At 39.6% G+C, this 23,631-nt stretch overlaps 1 protein-coding gene across 1 annotated transcript in view; it reads left to right on the forward strand.

Moving 5' to 3' along the window:
• LOC139738609 (LLGL scribble cell polarity complex component 2-like) overlaps positions 1-21,903 on the forward strand; it is a 137,265-nt gene extending 115,362 nt beyond the window's left edge. The window contains exons 15-26 of the mRNA XM_071649225.1: positions 201-650; positions 999-1,131; positions 1,688-1,804; positions 2,519-2,682; positions 3,166-3,271; positions 3,927-4,119; positions 4,658-4,932; positions 6,860-6,985; positions 11,725-11,836; positions 12,792-12,826; positions 14,956-15,017; positions 21,660-21,903. Coding sequence (XP_071505326.1) covers positions 201-650; positions 999-1,131; positions 1,688-1,804; positions 2,519-2,682; positions 3,166-3,271; positions 3,927-4,119; positions 4,658-4,932; positions 6,860-6,985; positions 11,725-11,836; positions 12,792-12,826; positions 14,956-15,017; positions 21,660-21,710 — 1,824 coding nt within the window. The 3' untranslated portion in view covers positions 21,711-21,903. The remainder of the gene's footprint in view (positions 1-200; positions 651-998; positions 1,132-1,687; positions 1,805-2,518; positions 2,683-3,165; positions 3,272-3,926; positions 4,120-4,657; positions 4,933-6,859; positions 6,986-11,724; positions 11,837-12,791; positions 12,827-14,955; positions 15,018-21,659) is intronic.
• The last annotated feature ends 1,728 nt before the right edge of the window (positions 21,904-23,631 follow it).

The raw sequence follows: 23,631 nt of genomic DNA on the forward strand, positions 1-23,631 counted from the left end.
GTAGTATACATATGAAAGAATGTATAGAATTATTGTGACAGAATACAGAGAAATAAAAAGAAAATCAAATGAGAAATAAGTTTGACCATGAGATGCTGTATAAAGATTGGACTTTGTCAATACAGCCTTGTAGTAATTTCAAACAAATACTGCAAAAAATAGAAATGTTCTTTTTCTTCCGTTTGAAATGAAATGCACAGACTGTGGTCGTAAATATTGTCGGCTCTGATGACAAGTTCGTGTGGAAGGGCCACGATGCCCTCTCTGTGCGCGACGATGCGGTCAAGTACGCCAAAGGGTTCCAGCCCGACTTTGTGGTGCAGGCCCAGCCCCCGGCGGCCATCACTGCCCTTGCGCTCCAGTCCACCTGGGGCGTGGCGGCCTTCGGCACCGGTCACGGTTTCGCCCTGGTGGACATCACGCTGCGGCGCCTCATCCACCAGCACTGCACCCTCAACCCCGAAGATCTGTCGGTCACCGGTGAGCAGATGTCACGGCGCAAGTCCCTCACCAAGTCGCTTCGGGCGTCGCTCCGGCGGGTGCGCCAGAAGCGCGGCACCGCCAAGCCCCGCGCCAAACACCGACGCGCCCAGGATGGCGGTGGCAAAGTCATTGAGGGAAGTGACAACACACCCACCACGCCCGAAAAGGTGAGAATATAAACCACCATGTGGTATCTCTGTCCATTGTTAAAAGCATAGAGGGACCCAGTTTTCTCGATATGCATTTGTGCTGCCTCTTTATAGAAATACAGTGTACCTGTTCACAAACTCTGATGTATTTTGATCATATGCAGCACAAAGAACATACTCTCTGTCCTAAGTATTGGTGGAAATTTGGAAAGCTTGCAAAAAGAGATTCCCATTTAGAAAAGGTGTTTATTTATTTAGATTGACTGCGAAATCTTTCACTCTTGCATGGACTGTGTGATGAATGACAGCATCACTCTTTGACTTTTTTGTTTTGCTCTGTTTTTTTTATCTGTGTCTGTCTGACAGGAGAGGACAGATCACAAGCAGGACTTTGACGCAGACTTGGTGCCAGTGGAGAGAAAGATCGAGGCGCGGTCAGAGGACCCCAAAGTCAGCATGGTGCGATACGTCTACTTTGCCAACACGTTCGTCAGGGACGGTAAGTCCTCTCCTGCTGTGCCGACATTGTACATGTTTGCAGGGATTACTTTTCATTCTGACTCCCAGCACATTACATACTTGCCAATGTATTAACCACTCATTACATCAAAATTTTGTCATAGCCGAACAAATAAAGTATATAAAGATTTATAGATAATAATTTCGGGACCTGAATTGTCACTTTGTTGTAATGAAATTTCATTATAATTGTGTTTGTTATGTTGGGAGTGCACTGCATCAATACCATTTAGATAGAAATCTGTTTATTTGTGTGGGTCTGGTATTTGGTTTTATTGGATTTTGATGTGCAGGGGAAAAAATGGTGAAAAAAAGATCAAAAAGGAATACTGTAAAGCCATAAATGGTCACATGCATTTTAATTTTGGGAAAGCCAAGATTCGTGAGAGTAAAATGCATGCAAAAGTTCTTGTCTTCACCTTATGCATTGAATGCCAGTGCCTATTTGTGAAAAACTCCCTTGGCGAAAATATCTTGCGGTACAGTATACTCATCATTTCCTGTCTTTGTGTGACTTGTCTGTGATCCTGATACAGCTCATACAGCCACGCCGTCCGTGTGGGTCGGAACAAATGCAGGCATCATCTACATCTTCTCGCTAAGCGTTCCCACAGGGGAGAACAGAGAGCAAGGGCACGTAGTGGCAGAGATCAGTAAGTCTTGCTTTTTGAGAACTCCTCTGAGAAGATAATATATTTACGAATTTTTGATGTCGAAAAATCTTACCCCTCAACTACATCTGCAGTAATATAGCAGTATGTCAGTTTGTGCCGTATACTGTGCCTATGGAACAGACATCTGGAAGAGCAAAACTTTCACATAAGTAAGTTTTCATGGTTAGCCAATCTTAGCAAATTTCATTTTTTTTTTTATTATTTTAAAGGTGAGAGTATTTTTAAGACATAGCTCTATCTCCCAAAATGTTTACATGGCATTACTTTTGAGTTGTTAGTGGAGCATGAAATTCACAAAGAAAAAAGATTTAACACTTCAAAAATATTTTTATGTCTACATTATGGCACTACCCTACTGAAAAGCAGACACATGCCCAGACAAGTTCATAGTCTTGAAATGTATAACAGTAGTATGGCACAGTACCATGCAGTGCAATTTGATATGGTAGAACATGATGATGATACAGTGTGATACAATGCAGTCCAATGCAAGATAAGTTAGTGAACAATAAAAGCTTAAAACACTTCCACCCGAGAAAAGCAAGTGTTCATTGTTCTAATTCATGTTTGAGTTGGGAGTTGTACAATTGGAAATTTTCTGTTCTTTGCAGAGGAAACATATATTACAGAACTGACTCTTTCTAATTGCATCTGTGTGTGTGTGTGTGTGTGTGTGTGTGCGCGCACATCCAGGCAAAGAAATCAAACTCAAGCACGGTGCTCCCATCTGCTCCCTGGTGGTCGTCGACAGCGACAACAACCCGCTGCCAGACCCCATCGATGTCCAGAATGAGTGCGCCAAGCCCCCCAACATGACGGGCCACAACCTCATCGTCTGCTCGGAAGAGCAATTTAAGGTCTGTGCAATGCGAGTCTGAAAGGTTTAGACTATTTCTTTCAGTTTCTAAAAATGCTTGCTCTACCCTCATTTGCAACCTTTTAGAAACTTATTTCTTACATTTATTTTCTTGCTGATTGATTTTTCATTATTTTCAATATCACCACCACCATTACCACCACCATCACCATAATCATCAACATCACCACCACCTTCACCATCACCATCATCATCATCACCAAAATCGTCACCACCATTGTCTTTACCATCTCTGTCACATGATCATCACCAACACCATCACCATCATCATCACCATCATCATCACCATTACCATCAACACCATCGCCACCACCATCGCCACCACCATCACCACCACTACCACCACCACCACCACCACCACCACCAGTACTATCACCATTACCATAACCACCACCACCACCACCACCACCACTATCACCATCATTATCATTATTGATTGTTATATTTCTTTTGTCTATGCCAGGTGTTTGCCTTACCCAGCCTGAAGCCAAGGTACAAGACCAAGCTGACGGCACTAGACGGCTCCAAGGTTCGCAAAGTGGCCTTCACCAACTACAGGAGCAGAACCAGTGAGTGAAGAAAGCATATCATGAGAGGGACTTTCCCTGTCATAATTACCTTATCCTATCTCTTTATTTAGGGGGATGGTAGAGGGATAAAGGGGTGCGATTCTCAGGAAATTAGAGATTGAAAATTGCTTCAGATTGCACACAGTTGACCTTCCCATTCAGTCATTTTAATGGCTCGTGTTTTAAGTCCTTTTAACATACAATACTGTTCCTATTCATGTAACTTTCGATGCAGTTGTTGTTGGCATGGCATTTGTGTTTTCTAAGGCAAAGGTGTGAGTGAAGAGTCTATAGTCTCACATTGTAATCTGGCCATATTTCGTCAGTCTTGTAGACAACTCACAGGATCTCAGTGCTGTGTAAATGATGTCAGACCCATACCATCCAACATACATGGTGGAGTTTATGATGTATACCTGAACACATTTTTTTTTGTTTAGTGTGTGGAGTATTTTACAGGTTCTTGATGGCAAGTATTCCAAAAGCTCTTTGCCATGCTGGCATTTAGAGTTAACAAAATAGGTGAAGCGTATCATGGAGTAGGCTTCATATTTGCCCAAATGAGTATATGAATGATGAACAGTAGACAGTGAAAGACTCTAACTTAAAAAGCGAGGACATCAATGAGAAAAATTCTGGTTTGTCCTGATCCTAGATGAGACGTATTCAGAGAACCACGTGACCTGCCTGACCAACCAGGGTGACCTGGGCATCTACAGCATCCCCCACCTCAAGAGGCAGGAGGTCTACCACGCCATCCCCAAGGAGAACGTCATGGGCATCGGCTCCGTCCTCTTCACCTCCAGGGGCGAGGGTTTCTACCTCCTCACGGCCTCCGAGTTTGAGAGGTTTGTGTCTCTGGGCCAGGGCCCCACCCTTTCTCCCCCTCCCCATCCTCCCCCACCCCATCCTCCCATTCAGTGTGCCTCACCCAGTGTGCGATTGTTGTGTGTTAACTTGTTGTCACACTGTCCTGTGGCTGAAGTACAAGACCATTCCATCTTCCAGTTCAACAGGCAGGGAAAGATGATTCATGATGATCAGACATGTAATTAGAAAGTGGCGGAATTGTTAAAGTGTCATTATGTTTCCTCAAAATGGTGATATCAATCGCTATCGCATATGCAAGTGAGATGAGCAGATAGTGAAAATGAATTGCAGAAATCATTAACTAAAGTGTAGAATAGATGAGTTCTGATTCAAGTGTAGAATAACACAGTTTTGTTTAGTACAGTACATAGAAAATTGAATCATACATGATACTTTTCTGCAATTCAGCTCAAAATAGGAACTGTCAAAAGCTCCCAGTTGAAGAGAGAGAGAGAGAGAGTTGGACTTTGTGTGGATATTCTTGTGACGGTGACTCAAACATCCCTCCCCAACCAGATTCACGCTGTCGGCCAGCACGATCACTGAGCCCCTGTGTTCGCTGCAGCTGGCGGAGGGCATGAGGCCCCCGCCCCCGCAGCCCGAGGTGGAGCCCGAGCCCGAGCCCGAGCCCGAACCCGAGCAAGAGCCGAAGGCCGAGGCAGAGAAGGAGGGAGAAGATGCAGGAGGAGAGGTGCAGGCAGGAGGAGACGCCACAGCAACGGCAGTGGAGGTAGCGGAAGAGGCAAAGCCAGATGAAGACGGGGAGAAACCCAGTGAAGAGTCAGCAGAGAGTGAGTGAAGAATTCAAACCAGTTCAAAATATCTTCATCCGTGATAGAAGAAGTTATCAAGAGACCTCACTAGTCTGAAAGGATATACATTTTCTACATAGAGGTCTGAAAGGCTGTGGACATTTTATCATCTGATCATAAGCTTTAACAACAGCAACATCATCTCATATCATATCAGCATTATCTTTGTCATCATCACACTGAAGGTTTACACTGTCCAACAGATCCACATCTTCACTGTGATACTTATCATCAGAATTAAATCAGCCCCAGTAATCATTCTCCCTTTTCATCATCACCTCCATCACCATCATCATTATCATCCTTCATCATCGTCGTCATCTTCATCGTAATCTTCATCTTCATCTTCATCGTCACACTGAAAGATGCATACTGTCCAGCAGATCCCTCATCTTCACTGTGATTACAGTCATCACAATCAAATCAACCCAAGTAATCATCCTCTCTGTCTTCATAATCATCATCATCTTCATTATCATCATAGTCATCATCATCATCATCTTCATGTCTTCAAACATCTTCAAATGTCATTATCGTCGTCCTCTCCATCTTCAGTGTCGTGATTAATGTTGTAATCATGATCATGATTATCAACTTCACCACCACAGTTACATCAACATATTTATCATCATCATCATCATCATCATCATCATCATCATCATCATCATCATTGTCGTCCTCACCATAGCCACATCTGGCATCCAACAGCATTAGCTGGGCTGTGTGCAGTCACTGTGGTTACGTATGTCAGCACCGTCAGCACCCTTAACTTAACTTCTCAGCACCAGTGTGCTCATCTGTCACACTACTACTAATCTGCTATGATATTTTCACTGACATTAGGGTCATCAAATGTCACTGACATCATTTCATTCAAACTTCATCTCTCACCTCAGTTGTCTCCTTCTTGTCATATGTAGTACTGTCGATTTAAAGCCCTTGTGAAGTTGTGCTTCGAGAATCAGGCTAAAATTTTATATGTTTGGTCATTATGATAAAGTTATCATATTTTCCCAATACATCAGCCGACAAAGCTGTAGCAAAATTACACTTGCTTATTTTGTCACAGCTAAGAATATAATCTGTCTATGAAGGATTCATCACAATTTTGTCATAAAAATAATCTATTCTAAATGTGTAACATCATTTCGTTATGCTGTAAATCACATGATTTTCGAAAAGGGTGAAATTTTGTTGTATTTTTTGTAATTTATTTTTTACGTATTTCCCCAAACTATACAAGGGCTTTAAATGAAAAAAAAAAAAAAATAGTTGTTTTGATGTCCTTGTGAAATCACAAATACACTTAATGTCCCATATTCTCAGTGTCATTAATGTTATCTCCTTCATTAACTTTGTATTGTATCTCTACATTTGTGACGTGTGTTTGTCTGTCTTAGCTAAGCACTTTGTCTTTGAAGTGGACTCTTTGTATCATAGCTTGATTATCACAAATCATCAAAGTAGTCACAAATCCTATTGAGAAGACATCCAGTTCATGCTCAGTAGCAAGGCGTAGATAGAGATGAACTGTTTCATTGTTTCATGATCCACTACATGAGTGGCTTCAGTAGGTTTCTAATAGTTCTATGCACCTTCCTCATCGAAAATGCAGTTGATAATTAGTATGAACTGCATTCTCATAACACTCAAATCACTTGTACAATGTACATGTAGCCTCTTACCAACGATCTGTGTAGGCTGCCATATTAACCAATAGAGTATTTGAATTGTAAATCATTCATAGCTGCTACATGTTCAATCTCTCTTTCTGTGTGTATATGCATCTCTTCCTACCACTTCTGTCTTTCGCCCACGACCACATCCTTTGGTCATCCTTTCACACATGCACACACACTCACAAACGGCCCCGCCCTGCCCTCCCCCTCCCCCCTGACCCGAACAGAGCCAGCAGAAGATGCTGCCCCACCCCTCCAGAACGGCCCCAGCGAAGAGACGCCAGCGGAAGACGTCAAGGCTGGCGGCGACGCCGGAGAAGTGGACGAGGAGGTGGACAATCAAACTGCAGAAGGTCAGTAATCAACCCAGACCCCACCCCATCCCCCACCTTTTCCCACACCCTCCCTTCTCTTGTTCTCCAAAACTCCTCAAACACTCTCCATTGTAGACATGAAATTTGCAGTTCCTCACTTAGTGCCTCTAGAAAGGTGAAAAGGAATGTGATTGAAGTGTAACTCACTGGTATCAAATGCCTAGCAATTGCACAATCTTGTCTTCTGATACTCTTGGCCACCACCATGATAGATCATAGTTAGATTTGACTTTGTATTTGGGTCACCAAGGCACACTGAAGGTCCAGTTTGCACCTCTTGGGCTTTTATAGCAGGCATGTACAACAGACACCATGTAGAGTGTTTATAATTCACATTGAGAGTTGCACCACTATGAACTCTCATAGCTAGAGTCTAATTTGGTGGACAGAATCAGGACTGAAGCAGAAATGTGAGTCTCACACTCCCTAGATGGCAGTGATGCTTTTGTGAGTAAATGTATGAATCAAGATATCCCCATAGCAGAATATACCCATACTTTGATGTGAATGACATGCAGCCCTTAGCAATCAAGTGCGAGAAACTTTGATTCTGGTTTGACAATTTTTCGATACAACATCCTGAATGCAGAGTTAACATAGAGATGAGAGAGAGGAATGTACATGTAGTACATGAGTTAACGTATATTTGAGGGTTTCATCTTAAAACAATACAAGAAAGTTAAGCTTGAGAAGGTGTCCTCTTCCTTAATCATAACAGTGGCAAACTTTCCATTGCAAAGTCTAAATTGGGGTTCCAAAACCAGTCAACAAGTTTAAGTGCACAGACTACTCTATAATCCATACTGTATTTTGCAGAGCTGCAAAGTCTGTCTTATTCTGCAGGAGTCTCACTGAAAACTTGACTTTCTTGTCATGTCCTGACTAAAGAATAAAAAAAGGAAAGAATTCAAAAATGCCTGGTTTAGGAATGATCTTCAACCCCTCTGAGATATGTTAAAATTTCCCCAATTGTTTAAATCCTCCCTGATTTTGATGAATGAATATTGGCACTTTTGCTGATGTTGTTCACACCATCTGGTGAAAGTCAGGTAGCGGCAAGTCTTCCTAAAAGTCTGCACAATCCAGGCCCTACAGCCAGTCACATAGAGTATAAAATTGGTGATGTGGAAGGCATAGGCAATGTTGCCATGTTGTCAGATTTTATTGTGCACCTCAATATTTACAGCATCTTCTATCTTTATCTTTAGTGTAGAAGAACAGTGATGACATTTTCGTTGTCTGTGTGAGGTTGATTTCCCAATGAATTTCAATTATTGTATTGTACTCTGTACAAATTTACATGCATTATTTCTGTCACTGAAGGAAGTGAGATATATATGTTTGTATGTTATCTTACTGTGGAAAAAAAAAATGCATTTGTGTTTGAACCTGAACTTGAATGAAGATAGTAATTAGATTACCTTTGTCAAAATGTGTTGTGTACTTTGCAAGCAGTGTGTTGTTCTGAAAGGAATGAGACACTAATTGTAGATCTTGATGTACAAGATATGTTCAATTCTCTGCCAAGTCTCCAATATTCCCCCCTGACTCTCCTCCCTTTTCACATCCTACTGCAAATGATTTTTGTTTTTCCGAAAGCAACCTTGACGGCAGTCAAAATGCCTTTATAACCCGCCAATTTTGTTTTTCCTGTCAAAAAGCAAAAACAAAACAAAAACAGCACCTTGAATGACTCCACCAAGAAGCGCCCAAATTTTATGATTTTGTGCTCTTTTGCACCAAAACTGCTGTCTTTTTACACAACTTTTCAGTTTTCTCATGATTATATGCCATGTTGAATGAAGAACAATTCCCTGCATGTCTTAAAAATTTGGCAATTATTAGTTGGTTGTTTGTTTGTTTTTTTTCAACATGCCAAGGTAGTGATATTGTTCATGGACAAAGTTGCATGAAATTCTGCAATTTGATTTCTGCAGTTTCTCTCTGTTGTCTTTTTTAGTTTAAAGTTTACATGGCGACATGGACTGAGGTCACAGAATAGATAGAATCTATATATCTATCTATTTTAAGTTAGAAATCACTTACATTCACTTTGCAACATCCATCTCAAAAACATCAATTTTACTTGTCAATTGATGCATGATGTCATGCATGGATTTTTCTTGTTAAGGCACTTTGACTTGTTATATTCTTTTATCTTTTTGTTTTTTGTTTTTGGAAGATTCTTGTATTATCATGTGAAGATGCAATTTTTTTATTTGGAAAAAGCAGACAAATAGTACTGGTGCTCAATGTCAACATATTGCCACAGTTGATACACATACGTGCGAGCATTAATTTGAAGAGAACAGAGGCATACACACACATTACAAATCCTGATGTCTCCTCACACAGGTGAGTGCGACACTCACTTCTAGTAGTCGCAGATAACTAAGGAGGTACAGTGCATTCATCCTTTCAGATGCAAATGGACAGCAGCAGCAAAAAATGAACACCCGTTGTCAAGTTCAAGACACTTTTGTGGCTTGATGTGCCAATTAAAATATGTACCAACTACACCTCACATAGGTATTTAAACACCTCCTTGATCGATGTGCAACATGAATTGTGAGTTGCGCAATATGCCGCACTTCCAAGTTTGAGCCGGTGAGATTGTAGGGGAGGATGTATATCCAGGACATCACTTGGCCTAGTGTTAGGGAATAGATGAGTTACTTATTGTTTATTGTTTTGAATGTACTTTATTCCATGCACACAAAACTTGTAAGGCACAACTGGGAGCCTGTTACTGTGTTACACACATTCAGCTGCTATTCATTTCTATGACTAAGAGGAGATTTCGTCACAGTTGAGGGAATTCATGGCTTTTTGCATCATACCTTTTGCCAATACAGAGATTCAGAAATAAATCCTTGTTGTAGAGAAGGTGTATGAGCTGCTATCTGCTTTTATTGACTAACCACTTCCTTTTTTTTTCTTTTTTTTCTTTTTTTTTTTTTTGGGGGGGGGGGGGGGGGGGGGGTATAGAGAGTATTTAAGTTTAAAATAGAAAGTTTTGTAGGGCCTTGTCACTGAATCAATGCTTTTACATTTATATATATGACATCAGTGATTTTAGGCAAAAAGCACCTTTACTGTAGATTATTAGTACATGCTTTAAAGCAGTGATCCTATATAGAAGTAGTTTCATAGAATAGGTTAACATCAAAACTTACCACAATATTCTGTTGTTTCTGTTTATTTCTCTCTTTCCTTTGTCCATTAATTTGAAAAAAAAATCATGTTTTGCCATCATTTGCCTTTGGTTTTGTGTTATGTTTGTGTTTTGTATGATTTGTGTTATTCCACTTACCACGTGTTTGATTTGTGTAATTGCGTGGATATTATGTTGTCCATGTTTTTTTTTTTGTTCATTTGTCATGCCCTGACATCATCACATGTTTTGTTTGTGTTTGCTGCTACATGTGAACAAACAACAACAACAAATCATGCTTGTTCATTGTCAAACTCCAAACATACACATGCAACCAAAATGCCATTCCATTGATATGTACAAAATGACTTGAATTCATAATCAACTATACGGCTTACCATCTATATGACAATAAACTAAAACATGCATTATCTTTTTAATATCCTATGTGAAATGTGCAAATGCATGTTTTTCTTGAATTTGCTTTAAAAAATAAATAATGACATGATTCACCATAATTCTGTGCTAATTTCAAATGCTTACTGTTGGGATTAATAATGTTTGCATTAACTTTGAATGTACCTCAAAATCATATGATATCATGCATGGTTATCATACTATTGATTTTGATTAATCATAATAATGTTATGCTATTTCTGTTCAAATTCATATATTTGTCTATATTTCTATAATTTTGTTTTGTCTTATGTTCTGAGTATTTTGTTTAATAATATACTTTATTCAACTATTCTATCTTTCCAATTATCAATAACATATTCTGTCACTGCCTTATATAATTTCCTGTATTTGCTCTATTCTTCTTTGCTCTTCATTTAATTTGTTATCTAACATTTATTGGCAATTTTCTGGTTTATATATATATATTTTTTTTTCATCTTTCTCTCTCCATGGTTGTGTGCTACCTCCTCCTTCCCTCTCCCCTTTCTCTCTATCTTTTTTCTATCCTTTTTGTTTTCTTTCACTTCTCCTGCCTTGTTTTCCTTCCTTCTTGTATTGTCAAATATGACAATATTCATATCTCCTGCATGCATACTAATACTGATACTCATTTATTAATATATCTATATAACTGGTTTCATTGTGGTTTATTACACACTTTCATGTTGTCTTACTTGCTTGCTATGGTGGATTTGGTATGTCATTCAATATTTTTCCCCTTCCCAAACTTCCCATTCCCGATGGACCGGTTACTCGGCCCCTGCCCCATTTTTGTACATGTTTGGGTACCGACAAAACTAAAAATCACCCCCAAAACAATTACGTTGTCCCTCTCTAATCGCACCTGTCCCCCTGTCTTGTGCGGCTTTGCTTTCCTTTGCTTTATATCTGATTCCACTTCGCTCCCTTGCAATGGATCCTTCACTTCACATCTACCCACTCCTTCCTCGCCTTCATCTCCCCAACTGCTCTCCACTTTTCCCACTAATGCCAACCATCCATACTAACCCCACCCTGCCCTCTTCCACACTCCTGCCACGCCCCAACCTGTACCACCTTTCCTCTGTGCCCCACACATGCGCCCCTAACATTAACCCCCACCCAGAACTAGTCAATGAAGTGGATGAATTGCTTGCCAAGACAGGAATCAACGTCAGCCTGGAGGGTGAGACGGACGACAACCCGGACATCACCATCGACGAGGTCAAGGAATACGAGTGAGTGCTCCCCTCCCTCCCCCAAAGTTTAACTTTAACCCGTTCACTGCTGAGGTTTAAAGAGATAGCTTCTCACTGCCCCTCAGTGAAAATCCACTTTATTGAAAACGTACATTATAGCAAAGATGCCAAATCTCCGCAAGTCTGAAGGACCATCCTGAAAACTAGCTAATATTGTTTAATTTCGTGATAATGGAATATTAGAAACCTCCCAGATTTGGGAATAATGTTAGGTCTACTGAGATGGATACAGCATGCAAGTATCTCCCCAGTGGCTGTCTTGACCCGCCCTAATTTTGATGTATGAATCTTGGCAGTCGTGATGTTGGGATGCAAATTAGATTGGTTCGTGTCTGATGGGGTCACGGGAAAAAATAAGATATATGAAATAAATAAATACTGTATAAGCTGTTATTTTCGTAAGGGTTTAATTTTCGCGAATTTTGTGAATCACAGTGGGATCGCGAATTTAGCAACATGCGAAAATGTCTTTATGCTCTCGGGTAATAGTCCATTTACATTAGTGTCGGCGTCAGTTCGCGAAAACTACATCTCGCGAAAGTGTCTCTGACCTCATTCGTGAAAATATCCATACGCGAAAATAACAGCGTATACAGTAAAGAAATGAATGAATGAATGAATGAATGAATGAATGAATGAATGAATAAATGAATGAATGGCGAGCAAATCTTTCCTTTGCTTCTACTTGTGGATTCGACTTGAAAGTCAACAGTGAAGGTGGTCCTTGAGTGACTTGTAGAGTACCTAGCTATGTGAAGAATCACTCATCACTATCATCTACGGTACTCAGTATGAAGGTTACCATCTATTTTGAAGGGGAGCAGAATATGTCTTTTGAGCAAAGTTTGTAGCTGTTTGGAGATACAAGGTAAAAGCAAATCAGTGCATGGCAAGTAAGACTATCGTTCTTTTCTTCTCTCTGTCATCCCTACAGCAACAAAAGCAAGGAGGAAATTGTCAATGGCACGGGTAAGAATACTAACAAAATAATATTTTCTCCCCTCCCTTGTCCCTGATTTTTCTCGTCTATTTTTCTTTCTGTAATTCATCCTTTATTCATTTTCCCCACAACTCTCATTAAAAAAACAAACAAACATAAAAACATTTATTCAAATTCATGAGATACTTATACATGACAATTATATATAATCCATCTGAAATGCGGAAGCATTGGGCCAAAGCGTAGGTGAAATTGTCTGCCTTGTATTCAATATTACGCGATGTAATCTGCTCATTTCTCAATGACGTCTGTATGATGTAACCTTGTATTCACACTCTATGTGTCCACATTATATATACCGGTATATAAGATAACACAGCTGCATCATGTGTTGTAACACAAATGTTAGATAATGGTTCACAGTCAGATACAATCATTTCACAACAAAGTGGCTTTCACTGTGTCTAAATTATGAATCATTCATTCACGTAGACGATTTGTTGATAATTCTGTGTTTTAATTTGTCCTTGTGTATCTAACCTTTCTGTCGTCAATAACCTTTTAGATCTTTTTCTTTTGAATAATTCTACCTTGATTAGAATCTAAGTGAATTCACTGAATATTCTGTGAATTTGACAATACTTTTTATTTTTTAAGGCAACGTGAACACAGAGTGACTTGCCTGGGGCATTTGGTGATAGCGGGGAAGATTAACATGTAAACACACATCGAACATTGTTTGTGTATAAGGAGAGATATTTCTCAGGCCACATTGGGCCTATTTCTCAGCTATAACATCTATTGAAGAGGTTGAGCTCTCTTTTACATTGTATCATCTATATCCGAATATTCTCATTATAACAAGACAAGTTAATTTTACAATATCACACACACATACACACAACACACACACACATATTATGCACAAATATATATAATAATTATATCACAAATATGTCTTATGTTTTTTGTCAATGCTACCATGTATGTGTAAATGTCACCAAAGTAGTGTTGGTGCACACATGAACCAGTAGAACATGGCAACAACACATGTGGTACTGACAGGTGCTCTGTGCACCAGGTTGCAAGAGAGCGGGGTGTTCCTTTTTTGATCCATAGATGACACTTTGTCATCTGAACATTTGGTCTTGGTTTTGCGAGAAAACTGGAAACCAGATGATAATTCAAGTGCATTTCCTATGTGTATTCCAATTTTGGTCGGTTTGTTATCTTCTCACATATTGACACATTGCATCTTCTTGTCGCCTTGTGACAGAAACACCAACCTTTTTTCTTTTTTTTTTCTTTTTTTTGAGTGTGTGGCATATTATCGGTACTACAGTGATATCATAACTTTTAATCTTTGTGATTGTAAGTTTAAAGTTTTCTAGATGATCCCTATGCTGATGTGATGTGATTGTATCATGTGGGGATCATGGATTCAGAGTGTAGATGGAGCTCTGCACTTGGCTCATGAAAGGGCTACTTGGGTTGGATTGACTGTACCTTTGTGCGTTACTAACTAAGCAAAGACATCATTCCAATTGTAAGCAACCAAATGTAGTAAAGGGATGTCGTAAGTGACACCGGTGTGATTCGCTGGGATAGTCTTTATCCCAGACACACTTGTATTCTAGTTTTAGGCAAGGTAATAGCTCCACAAGTTTTAAGTCTAAGCTGGTTACTAATTCCACGAGAGATGAAGAGGCTGTATTACAAGAGATACAGGTATGAATGGTGAGAGAAAAACCAATGGATGTCAAACCTGGTGCTTGTCATGTTACAGATCAGAAGTCAAAGGTCAAGATTAATGGTGTACTACAGAACTTTCTCCATCAGAATTGACAGATTTTACATGTCAACATCATGATGCTTTGATTTATTTTGTAAGTTTGTGCTGCATGTGTAGTTGGCCAGCTTGTTGCACTGGAACAGATAAATGTGATAAAGATGAGATATCACCCTTCTTTGTGTTTTGTTTTTCTCTCTGGTGGTCATTTGTCCGAGAGGTGCACTTTGTTTTGAATAGATGTTTCTGCACGCTGGTATTTCTCTATCGCTATCCTTTATTTTGTACTCTCTCACAAGCTCTTTATATCTTACAATCTTTGTTGTCTCCGTCGAAACTCTTGTCCACTCCCCTTCCCCCGTAATGCAGCTGATGCAGTGGGCGGGGCGCCGACCAAAGACGTAGCGCCGGCCGAAAATGGTGAAATGGAGGTCAGAACAACCCTAGCAGTGTGTGCCTGGCATGTGCATGGAATTTTTAGAAGCAGTGGTTTCCCCTAGCTGCCCCTCGTGCTCTCATTTACATCACATCTTCCTTCCCCTCCTCCTTTCTTCCTGCTGTCACACCACTTCTCTCCCTCCTCCACTTCCTCCCTTCCTCTTTCTCTTCCCCTTTCCCCTCATCCTCCTTCTTCTCCCCCTCCTTTTCATCCTCTTCTCCTCCTTTTCATCCTCTCCTCCTCCTCCTCCTGTTTCTCCTTGTCCTCCCACTCCTCTTCATTCTCCTCTTTTCCCCCTCCTTCCTTCCTTTCCTCCTTTCCCCGACTCTCTCCTTCCCCTCATCCTCTGCATCTCCTCCTTCCCCTCTTCTTCCATCTTTCCTTTTTTCTTCTTCTTTCTCTTCCTCCTCCCTCCTCTTTGCTTCCTCCTTGTCCTCCTCTTCTCATCCTTCTAACCGTTCTTCCCATTCCTTTTCCTATTTTCTACTTTTTCCCCTCCTCCTCTGCCTCCCCTATTGTTCAACTCCTCGCCTCCTCTTCATCTTCCATCTCTTCCTCCTCTCTCCTTCTCCTCCTTCCCCTCTAATTACTCATTCAAACAGCCAAAGATTCCCTGCAACCAGAAATATCAATAATCCACATATCTGATTACCGTTTTGTCCCTGTTAACTCCCTAAAATTGTGTGTTTTTTTTTTGCGAGTGTCAGCCACCATTTGCAGAGTATAAGGGTCACAGTAAAACATGGGTATAGTTAACGTAGTATGCTGATTCCTGTAATACAAGAAATGTGTAGAGTATTTCCAAGTTACTGCACATTCTCTAAGACATTTCACAGAACCAGTCATGGAAGGGAATTGGTATAGAAACAAAATTATGTTTTTCTGTTTGCTTGTCTGTTTTGTTTTTTTTTTGTTTCAATTTGCTGATGCTGAATAAAGGTTCAGCTTAATTTTGATATATGCCAATTCGATGACTTTTGTCATCAAAGATTAGAAGACAGTTAGCCAAAACAAACAAACAAACAAAGCTACCAACCCATAAATTCCATCTGAAGGTTGCATTTTGAGCAAGAGTTCCATTCGTTCTAAATTTCCCTTAAACTGTCAGGTTTCAGCAGTGAAGAATGGAAGAAATCATGTCAAGTGCTTACGTCTTAACAACTTTTCAGGTGTCTTTTGTGTCAGGTGCCTTTTACGTAAATATTACATATCTACAATGGATGTAACATGATGTACATTGTATCATTTAGACTCGGAATTAAATGTTTCAGTTTGTTAACAAGTGAGTAATTCATGCTACAATCTTTTGATTTCTGTTCCAGACAAAGGTCATCGTTATGCAAATTGAGGCTACTCTGTGCAGAACTAAAACATATATCACCATTGTATGACTTTGTGATGTGCATCATTCTTTTGACTGATATCTTGTTGTCCATCACTTATACCAAAAAGAGAAATATGATAACAAAGTTATACTTGGTGAAGTTCTGTTATACATTCTCTCAGCCTTCTAGCTAAATACTGGGATGAAATGTAATGTACTTCCTTTGCTTACCCTTAAAGTGTATGTGAAACTAATTACCTCCCCCCCCCCCCATGTACCCTCCTGAAAATTGCAAATGCTGCATAGCAACTAAAAAATAACATTATGTATATCTGCAAAAAGCTGGTATATCAAAAGCATCTTATCTTTTATCTGTCCAAGATCAGATTGTCAAGGTTAAAATTACAGATTCTTTTTATTTTAAAAAAGTTTGTTCTTTATGTATGTGCACAAAAATATACTGTCTCCCTTTTTATGCCTCCGCCAACGAAGTGGCCGGAGGCATTATGTTTTCGGGTCATCCGTCCGTACGTCCGTCCGTCCGTCCCGTTTTGTTTTTGTCGATATCTCAAGAACCGTGTGGTGGTTTTACATCAAACTTGGTATGAGGGTATATCCTGAGATAATACTTTGTTTGAATTTTAGGGTCATGGGGTCAAAGGTCAAAGGTCACAGGTTATTTTGTGAAAAAAAAGGTTGAAATTCATGTTTTTCTCCATATCTCGCAAATGGTTCAAGGTATCTTCATGGAACTTAGTATATATGCTTGTTCCAATGGGCAGTGATTATCTAGGGAAGTTGGGGGTCATGGTTCAAAGGTCAGGGGGTCAAAGGTCAAGGTCAACTCCTCAAAATATCACTACTTTCCTTATATTTATGCAATGCCTGAAGGTTTTTTTTTTTTTTTAACTTGATGTATGCATGTATTACCCAATATATATTCTGTTGGAAGTTTCTTGCCAAAAGGTCACAGGTCAAAAGGTCAAAGGTCAAGTGAAAGTGCTGAATTGTACTTTTTCCTCCATATCTCAAAAGTAACTCAAGGTATCATCATGAAACTTACATATTTATGCATGTTCAACCTAACAGTGATTCTCTTTGGAACTGTGAGGTCAAAGGTCAAAGGCCAGGTTTAGATAATGCTATTCTCCCATTTGATACTGAAATTATACTTTTTCTCAGTACCTTGAAAATTACTCAATGCATAAACTTATAAAAGGGTCAAAAGTCAAGTAAAAATCATCAGTTCCCCAAATACCTGCACTCTGACATTTTAATCATTCATCCAATTGAACCTAGTTCTAGGAAAGTGAACATTCAGCACATTTGTGGCAAACCTGTCATTGTAATATTTTGCCAATTGTGTGAAACTGTCATCACACATTGTCAAGACATTGTACTATAGACCTATTAGGAGAACCATGCATTATGGCGGAGGCATATCAGTCGCCGTAGCGATATATCTAGTTTGTTTTTTTTTTTTTTTTTGGGGGGGGGGAGGGTTACTAACATCCCTGTTTGTAGGCATTGCATAAGTAGCTCAGTCTACTCCTGATATGTGATCATCACTCATTTTACAGCTAAAAAAATGACTTCAAAAACACACCTGAATTAGATAAATGTCTGTATCAACAGTTTGCATTGATATGAGACAAGTTATTTTTTTTCTTCTTTTCTGTCAGACAGTTGCACACACCATTTTAAACATTTAGGATAGCATGCTCGTTTCTTTTTTTTTTTTTTGTATATACATGATAATTTCTAAAAGTCATTCATACACTGTAACTTGAGCAGCAAGTATACCTTTGGTGCAGTTTTAAGGTATAGATCAGTAGGCATATTGTTCGTCAACGCATCAAGGGGATTAATGTGTGAACAAGGGTACTTGCTGTGCTATCATGCCCAACATCATCTTCATAGAGTCGTATCATAATCTCCTCATTTTAGTTAGTGGCTACTCGCCAGGTTCATCATTCATAGCATCCGCCAGTTATGATTATAGTAGATTAGACTTGGTGATGTACTGCTGATTTGATTTGAAATGTACATTGTAGATTACAAATGATATTCATGTACCAACATACAATGTATGAATGCCCATGATTGTTTTTGACCTCCCCCCCCCCCCCTCACCATCAGTTATTTATTTGATGCATAGTAACAGAAGTAGTTTATTAAGCACAGTTAGAGTAAATGTCTGCCCCTATTCTTCATCTAGTGTTTGTTTCTTACTCTGTACTAACAGTACTAACCTAGTCACAGCCGTTAAGGATGTTGTGGTCTTCAGGACACCATGTTGCCATAGTAACATCAGTGTGACATACTTTGACTTGTGGTTGATTCTTAGCCCTGTGCAGCGAGCATTGCCAGCAAGTAGGAAAGGTCCAGTTCCTGCATCCAGTGGACATGGTCACTTGACCATCTAGTTAACCATACAGAAACCTTTAAAAAAAAGGTTTTCCACCAGAATTTGCCAATATTTCTTAAATATTGCAGCATGATATTTAATGATTGACTTTAGGCATCATTGTTAGGTGGGACTTTTTAGGGGGATACATTGTGATGACATTGTGTCATAGTTCAACATTGAATTTTCCCAGTGAATGCGATTATACGTACAGATACATATGACATTCAGACATCTTTTCATACTCTTTCATGCCTTTGTAAGATGATTAGCTCTTGGATTGTAGAAATTGGGATAGCACAAAACTTTTTATGGAAGTTGTCATTATGTTGAGTGATGAATTTGATGAACTATAATGAAACATTTCTTCAAAGCTGTGAGCATATGATCAAATAGTCTTTGTGACCCAAATCATGTGGGATGTATGAAACCAATAATTTGTAGGTCGCGCATACAAAATATTAGACATTTGTATCGTACAGGGCTGTGCGTAGGTTGGTCCATTACGGCTTGCTAGTGACACTGCACAGGGTTGTGGATCCTCTACACTCAAGTTAATCTCTTCCTTGTTCATTGATCCTTTCATTCTCGTCATTTCAGCCACCCTTCCCGTGTGGCACTATGTAGCCATTGTAGACAAAAGTAATAGAACAAACCTGGAAGCCTTGTACTTCCTCCCCCTGGTAAAACTGGCCAACTGCCATGCATGGTGTGATCAGTATTGTCAGCACTGTCCACAATGGTCACTTTAGAACCAGAAGGTCATTAACTGCACAGGTGGTACAGAGTACTTGAGCCCTTTTGCCTTCCACAGCTGATGGTGTGTTTGTCAGTTTTTCTCAGAGTACGTACTTTTGGGAGAAGAATTGACTGCTCAGCAGTTAGTATGACCTTGCTTGGCATCAAAGTAATCTCGCTGCCTTTAACCATCAAGCACAAAAACTAACTGCGAGGAATAATCGAGTATTAGGCAGTTTGTACCTTGTAGCTCCAGTTTTGGGCATGATGAGTCGCTGAAGGTTGCACGCTACAGAGTGTACCGAAACAGTGTCAATGTATTGCACAAAATCTAAACTATATTTAAGATAATTTTCAGACTTCTCACTCTTGTGGGATTTTCTAAGCATGCATTGTAAACCTTTCTACTTTCTAGATGTTACGAGTACATGTATGAAGAAAATTCAGTACAATCAATGCCATACCAAAGTAGCTCTGAAATGATGATGATGATGAGGATGATAATGATGATGATGATGATGATGATGATGATGATTCTCATCACCATAACTTTCATCATCATCAAAATCTTGTTAATTTGTCAGTACCTCCATCATTGTCTCCACATCTTTGTTATTATCATTTATCAGAGTTCTCATTGATTCCACTATCAATATCATCATTATATCACATCTTCATCATCATCTTTGGTAGTCACAGAAACTGGTGGCTATTGTGGGAATGTTAATGTATGACACAAGGTTTTTACTGGATAGGAGTAAAATGGGATGGTTTCTCCTCACATCAAAGTCCCAAAGATCCTTTTAAGATTTCTAGATTAGGGCCTTACACTGTGTTGTCCTTACTCGGTCAGGAAAAGTACACCAATGCTGCCGTTTGCATCGTTTGGTGGAGCGGTGACCTCACTGGTTTTGTATACAACAGATACTGAACATTTCTTCCCCCATTGTGTTAAGTGCCTCCTCCTCTTTCCGTACCAATTCTCCCCACACTTTGCTACCATCCATGCTGTGATGATATCAAATTAGTTCTTCGAGTTTTTACTCATTGAGTCTGTGAGTGGTGTATGATAAAACTTCTGCTCCAAGAAATTTACAACAGAGGAATTCATATCTGAAAAAAAAAATACAAAGTAGGTACATGTGTGAGTACCAATATTATGCAACATCTCATGTGCAAAGGAGGAGTACATTTTATCATATATAGAAACCTCAACTACATTCCCTTCCTCAGTTTCATGAATTAGAATCGTTTTGCATTTATATTTGTTGGGGGGTTTTTTATTAAGAAAAATGTGTAACTTCCTCTGTTGTTAATTTGGGGTATTTTTTTCTAACAAGGAAGTTTCCAGATTGTTTTTTGTTTCTTTGCATTTTCTGCATTTGGATCGTGTATACCAGTATTTTTTTTTTTTTTTTCAGGAACATTGTCATGACTTGTGGTACAATCTGCAACATGTATACATCCTGGTATGTTTTCACACACCGGGTCCATCATGTCCAGATCTGGACTTAAGACCGAAAAACATTCCTTCCCTGATGTGATTTTTGGGGGACTTCGTCCACACTGAATTCACACTGTATTCACACTGTATTAACATTATCTGGCATTAATTGATTGCCAGTGGCTCATAATTATTTATCTGTGTGTGCTTGACCTGGCATAATCAGTTTTACGGTGATACTTACTGAGACTGAGCGTGTTTGTTGTCATATACTCCATTTTGTATTTCTGTTTGGACTTTACTCTTGTGCATAGTGCTCTTTTTCTTTGATACACCATATTTTTGTTGCAAATAGGAATGTGCAACATGCAGATCGTCACAGGGATGACAAGACCTTATATCTGAAATTTTGGTGAAAATGACTTTTTTGGATTAATGGTCAAATAATTGGTTAAGTGATGTCCTGTCCAAATCCTAAATGTCTTACCCCAAAAATGATGCCACCACAGCATGTCAAAGGAAAGGCTATCCCATTTGCTATAGTACTTTGGCCGCCATGTTTTTTGGCTCTCCTGGACATTTGACATTTTGTAGATACGAGGTCTTGTCACCCCAACGACAATATGTAAATGTAGAAGTGACAATTTTCCCCTGTCATTAATGTCTTTCTTTCTCAACCCCTTCCCTGTCTCTCTCGTTTGGCCCGTTTCTCGTCCCACAGAATAATGGGGTGAACGGAGAACAGCTGGAAAAGCTACAAATCGATGAGTGAGACGGGAGTGGAGATGGCGGGGAGCAACGATGATGCAGCAAGGGGGATGGCAGGAGGATGGATGGTAGCATCTCTTATGTAACATCGTCTCTCCTCCAGGATGGGAGAAGCTTAAAAGCGTCACATCTCACTTGTGCCTGAACGTTTTGACCCGCAAGCGTATCGGCAGGGCGTTATGTGACTCCACTTTCTTTCTTTTTTTCGGGGGGGGGGGGGGGGGGGCATAGGGTAGAAAGGTTGACATTGGAATGTAATTGTTATTTACTTGAGTACTTCACATTCTCATTCCATCATGTAGATATCTTCGTTTTTTGTTTTTTTGTTTTCATTCATCTTCTTTTCCAAGTGTGAGGAGTTATGGCTGTAGTGTATACATCATTTGTTACTGGTTTCAAATGATTGTCACTTTATTGAGTCCATATTAGTTGGTGTTTGAGTTCCTACTACACGAAAGTGCAGTAATTATGGAGCATGGTAAACCATTTTTTGGGTTGTTGTTGTTGTTGTTGGGGTCATATTTTTGTGTGTGGGAAATGTTGTGCTTCAGTTGTGAAATAGAGCCAGCGGTGGTATGGGGATAGCATAGCTGCATCTAAGTCATGATGAGAAATATTTGCTGTGTATACCAGTGCAGTGTGGGTCGGAATCGGAAAGGAATTCAGACTTCAAATGTAGCCATGCAACAGAAATTGCTTGTAGAAAATTGCAGCGGTTGTCATTGTAGCGTTATGCAAATGTATCATTGAACGGCTTGAGGGGGAAAAAAACCTGTCACATATAGGGACATTTTAACATGGTGGTTCTGATGTAGTTTGGCTGTTGTATTGCGTGTACAGATGAATGAAACAGAAATCAGTGGTTGCTCCTGAAGGCTCAGATATTCACTACTGGAAAAAAGAAGAAGATGGAAATGAATGTTTTTCTTTTCTGTACAGAACAACATTGCTTTGGAAGTATTGCTAGCTCCTTCCCCATGTTGGTACGGGGGTGGGGGATGCGTATGTTATCAGTCTGAAGTGTACAATTTCATAATTTTTCCAAGCATTCAAGGAAACTCCGGTAGTGTTGGTGTAGTATGTGGCTTTAACATGCCCAGTGTATATTGGCTTGCATATGTGTATGTGCCCACCATCATGATGAAAGACCTGGAATCTACAATGTATTAAAGTTAGTGCGTCGCTTTCCAGTAAGAGTGACATGCCTTTTGCTGATGAAAACAAAAACACAACATTAAAAAAAGAAAAAAAAAAATCCATTTGATTTTGATGATGTGGTGTAACCCTGTATAGAGTAATGGAATGCAGATGAATTCATAATTGAATGCTTGTTTCTCCAATCCAACCTAACCACCGTACAGCCAGTTCTTTCTGTGCTCATAGTGCTTACGCAAGGAAGGGAGAAAAATATCGCTGGAAACTTGTGACCAAAATTTTGCATGCTGTGAAATTGTTGAAAGTGCTTTTTATCTTTATTGTCCTCGATACTTGTAGAATAGGGAGCAGAAATATTTTGTTGTTTCCATTCTGACTGATGTTATCTTGAATTCTCAATCGTTGAAACCGTATTTTCCATCGAGGGAAGCAGGGGGAGGTACTGTGTGTATGTGTGTTAGGGGATGATGTTTAGATATAATCTTTGACTTTGCAAAGTTGTGCCTGAAAGATCAAAAATCCTGTACAAAGTTTGAGCAGATCTTTGCTTCTGCATTTGTGTTGACTTCTCCATTCCGACTCTTAATTGATGTCAAAATTGCTAGGAATTTGTTGAAAGTACTTCGATTAACTTGGCTTCGTGCGATGAGTGGCAGATGAAATGTAGGGGTCTGTGTCATGATGGTTATTTGACTTTTAGTTTTTATTTTGTGTGTGTTTTCCAAAGGGGAGTGAGTACTTCTGAGAGAATATTCATTCTCCCTCGATTG

The sequence above is a fragment of the Diadema antillarum genome, unplaced genomic scaffold (genome assembly GCF_040938485.1).
Source record: "Diadema antillarum isolate AM-2024a unplaced genomic scaffold, OU_Dant_1.0 seq00000759_RagTag, whole genome shotgun sequence".
Taxonomy (NCBI): domain Eukaryota; kingdom Metazoa; phylum Echinodermata; class Echinoidea; order Diadematoida; family Diadematidae; genus Diadema; species Diadema antillarum.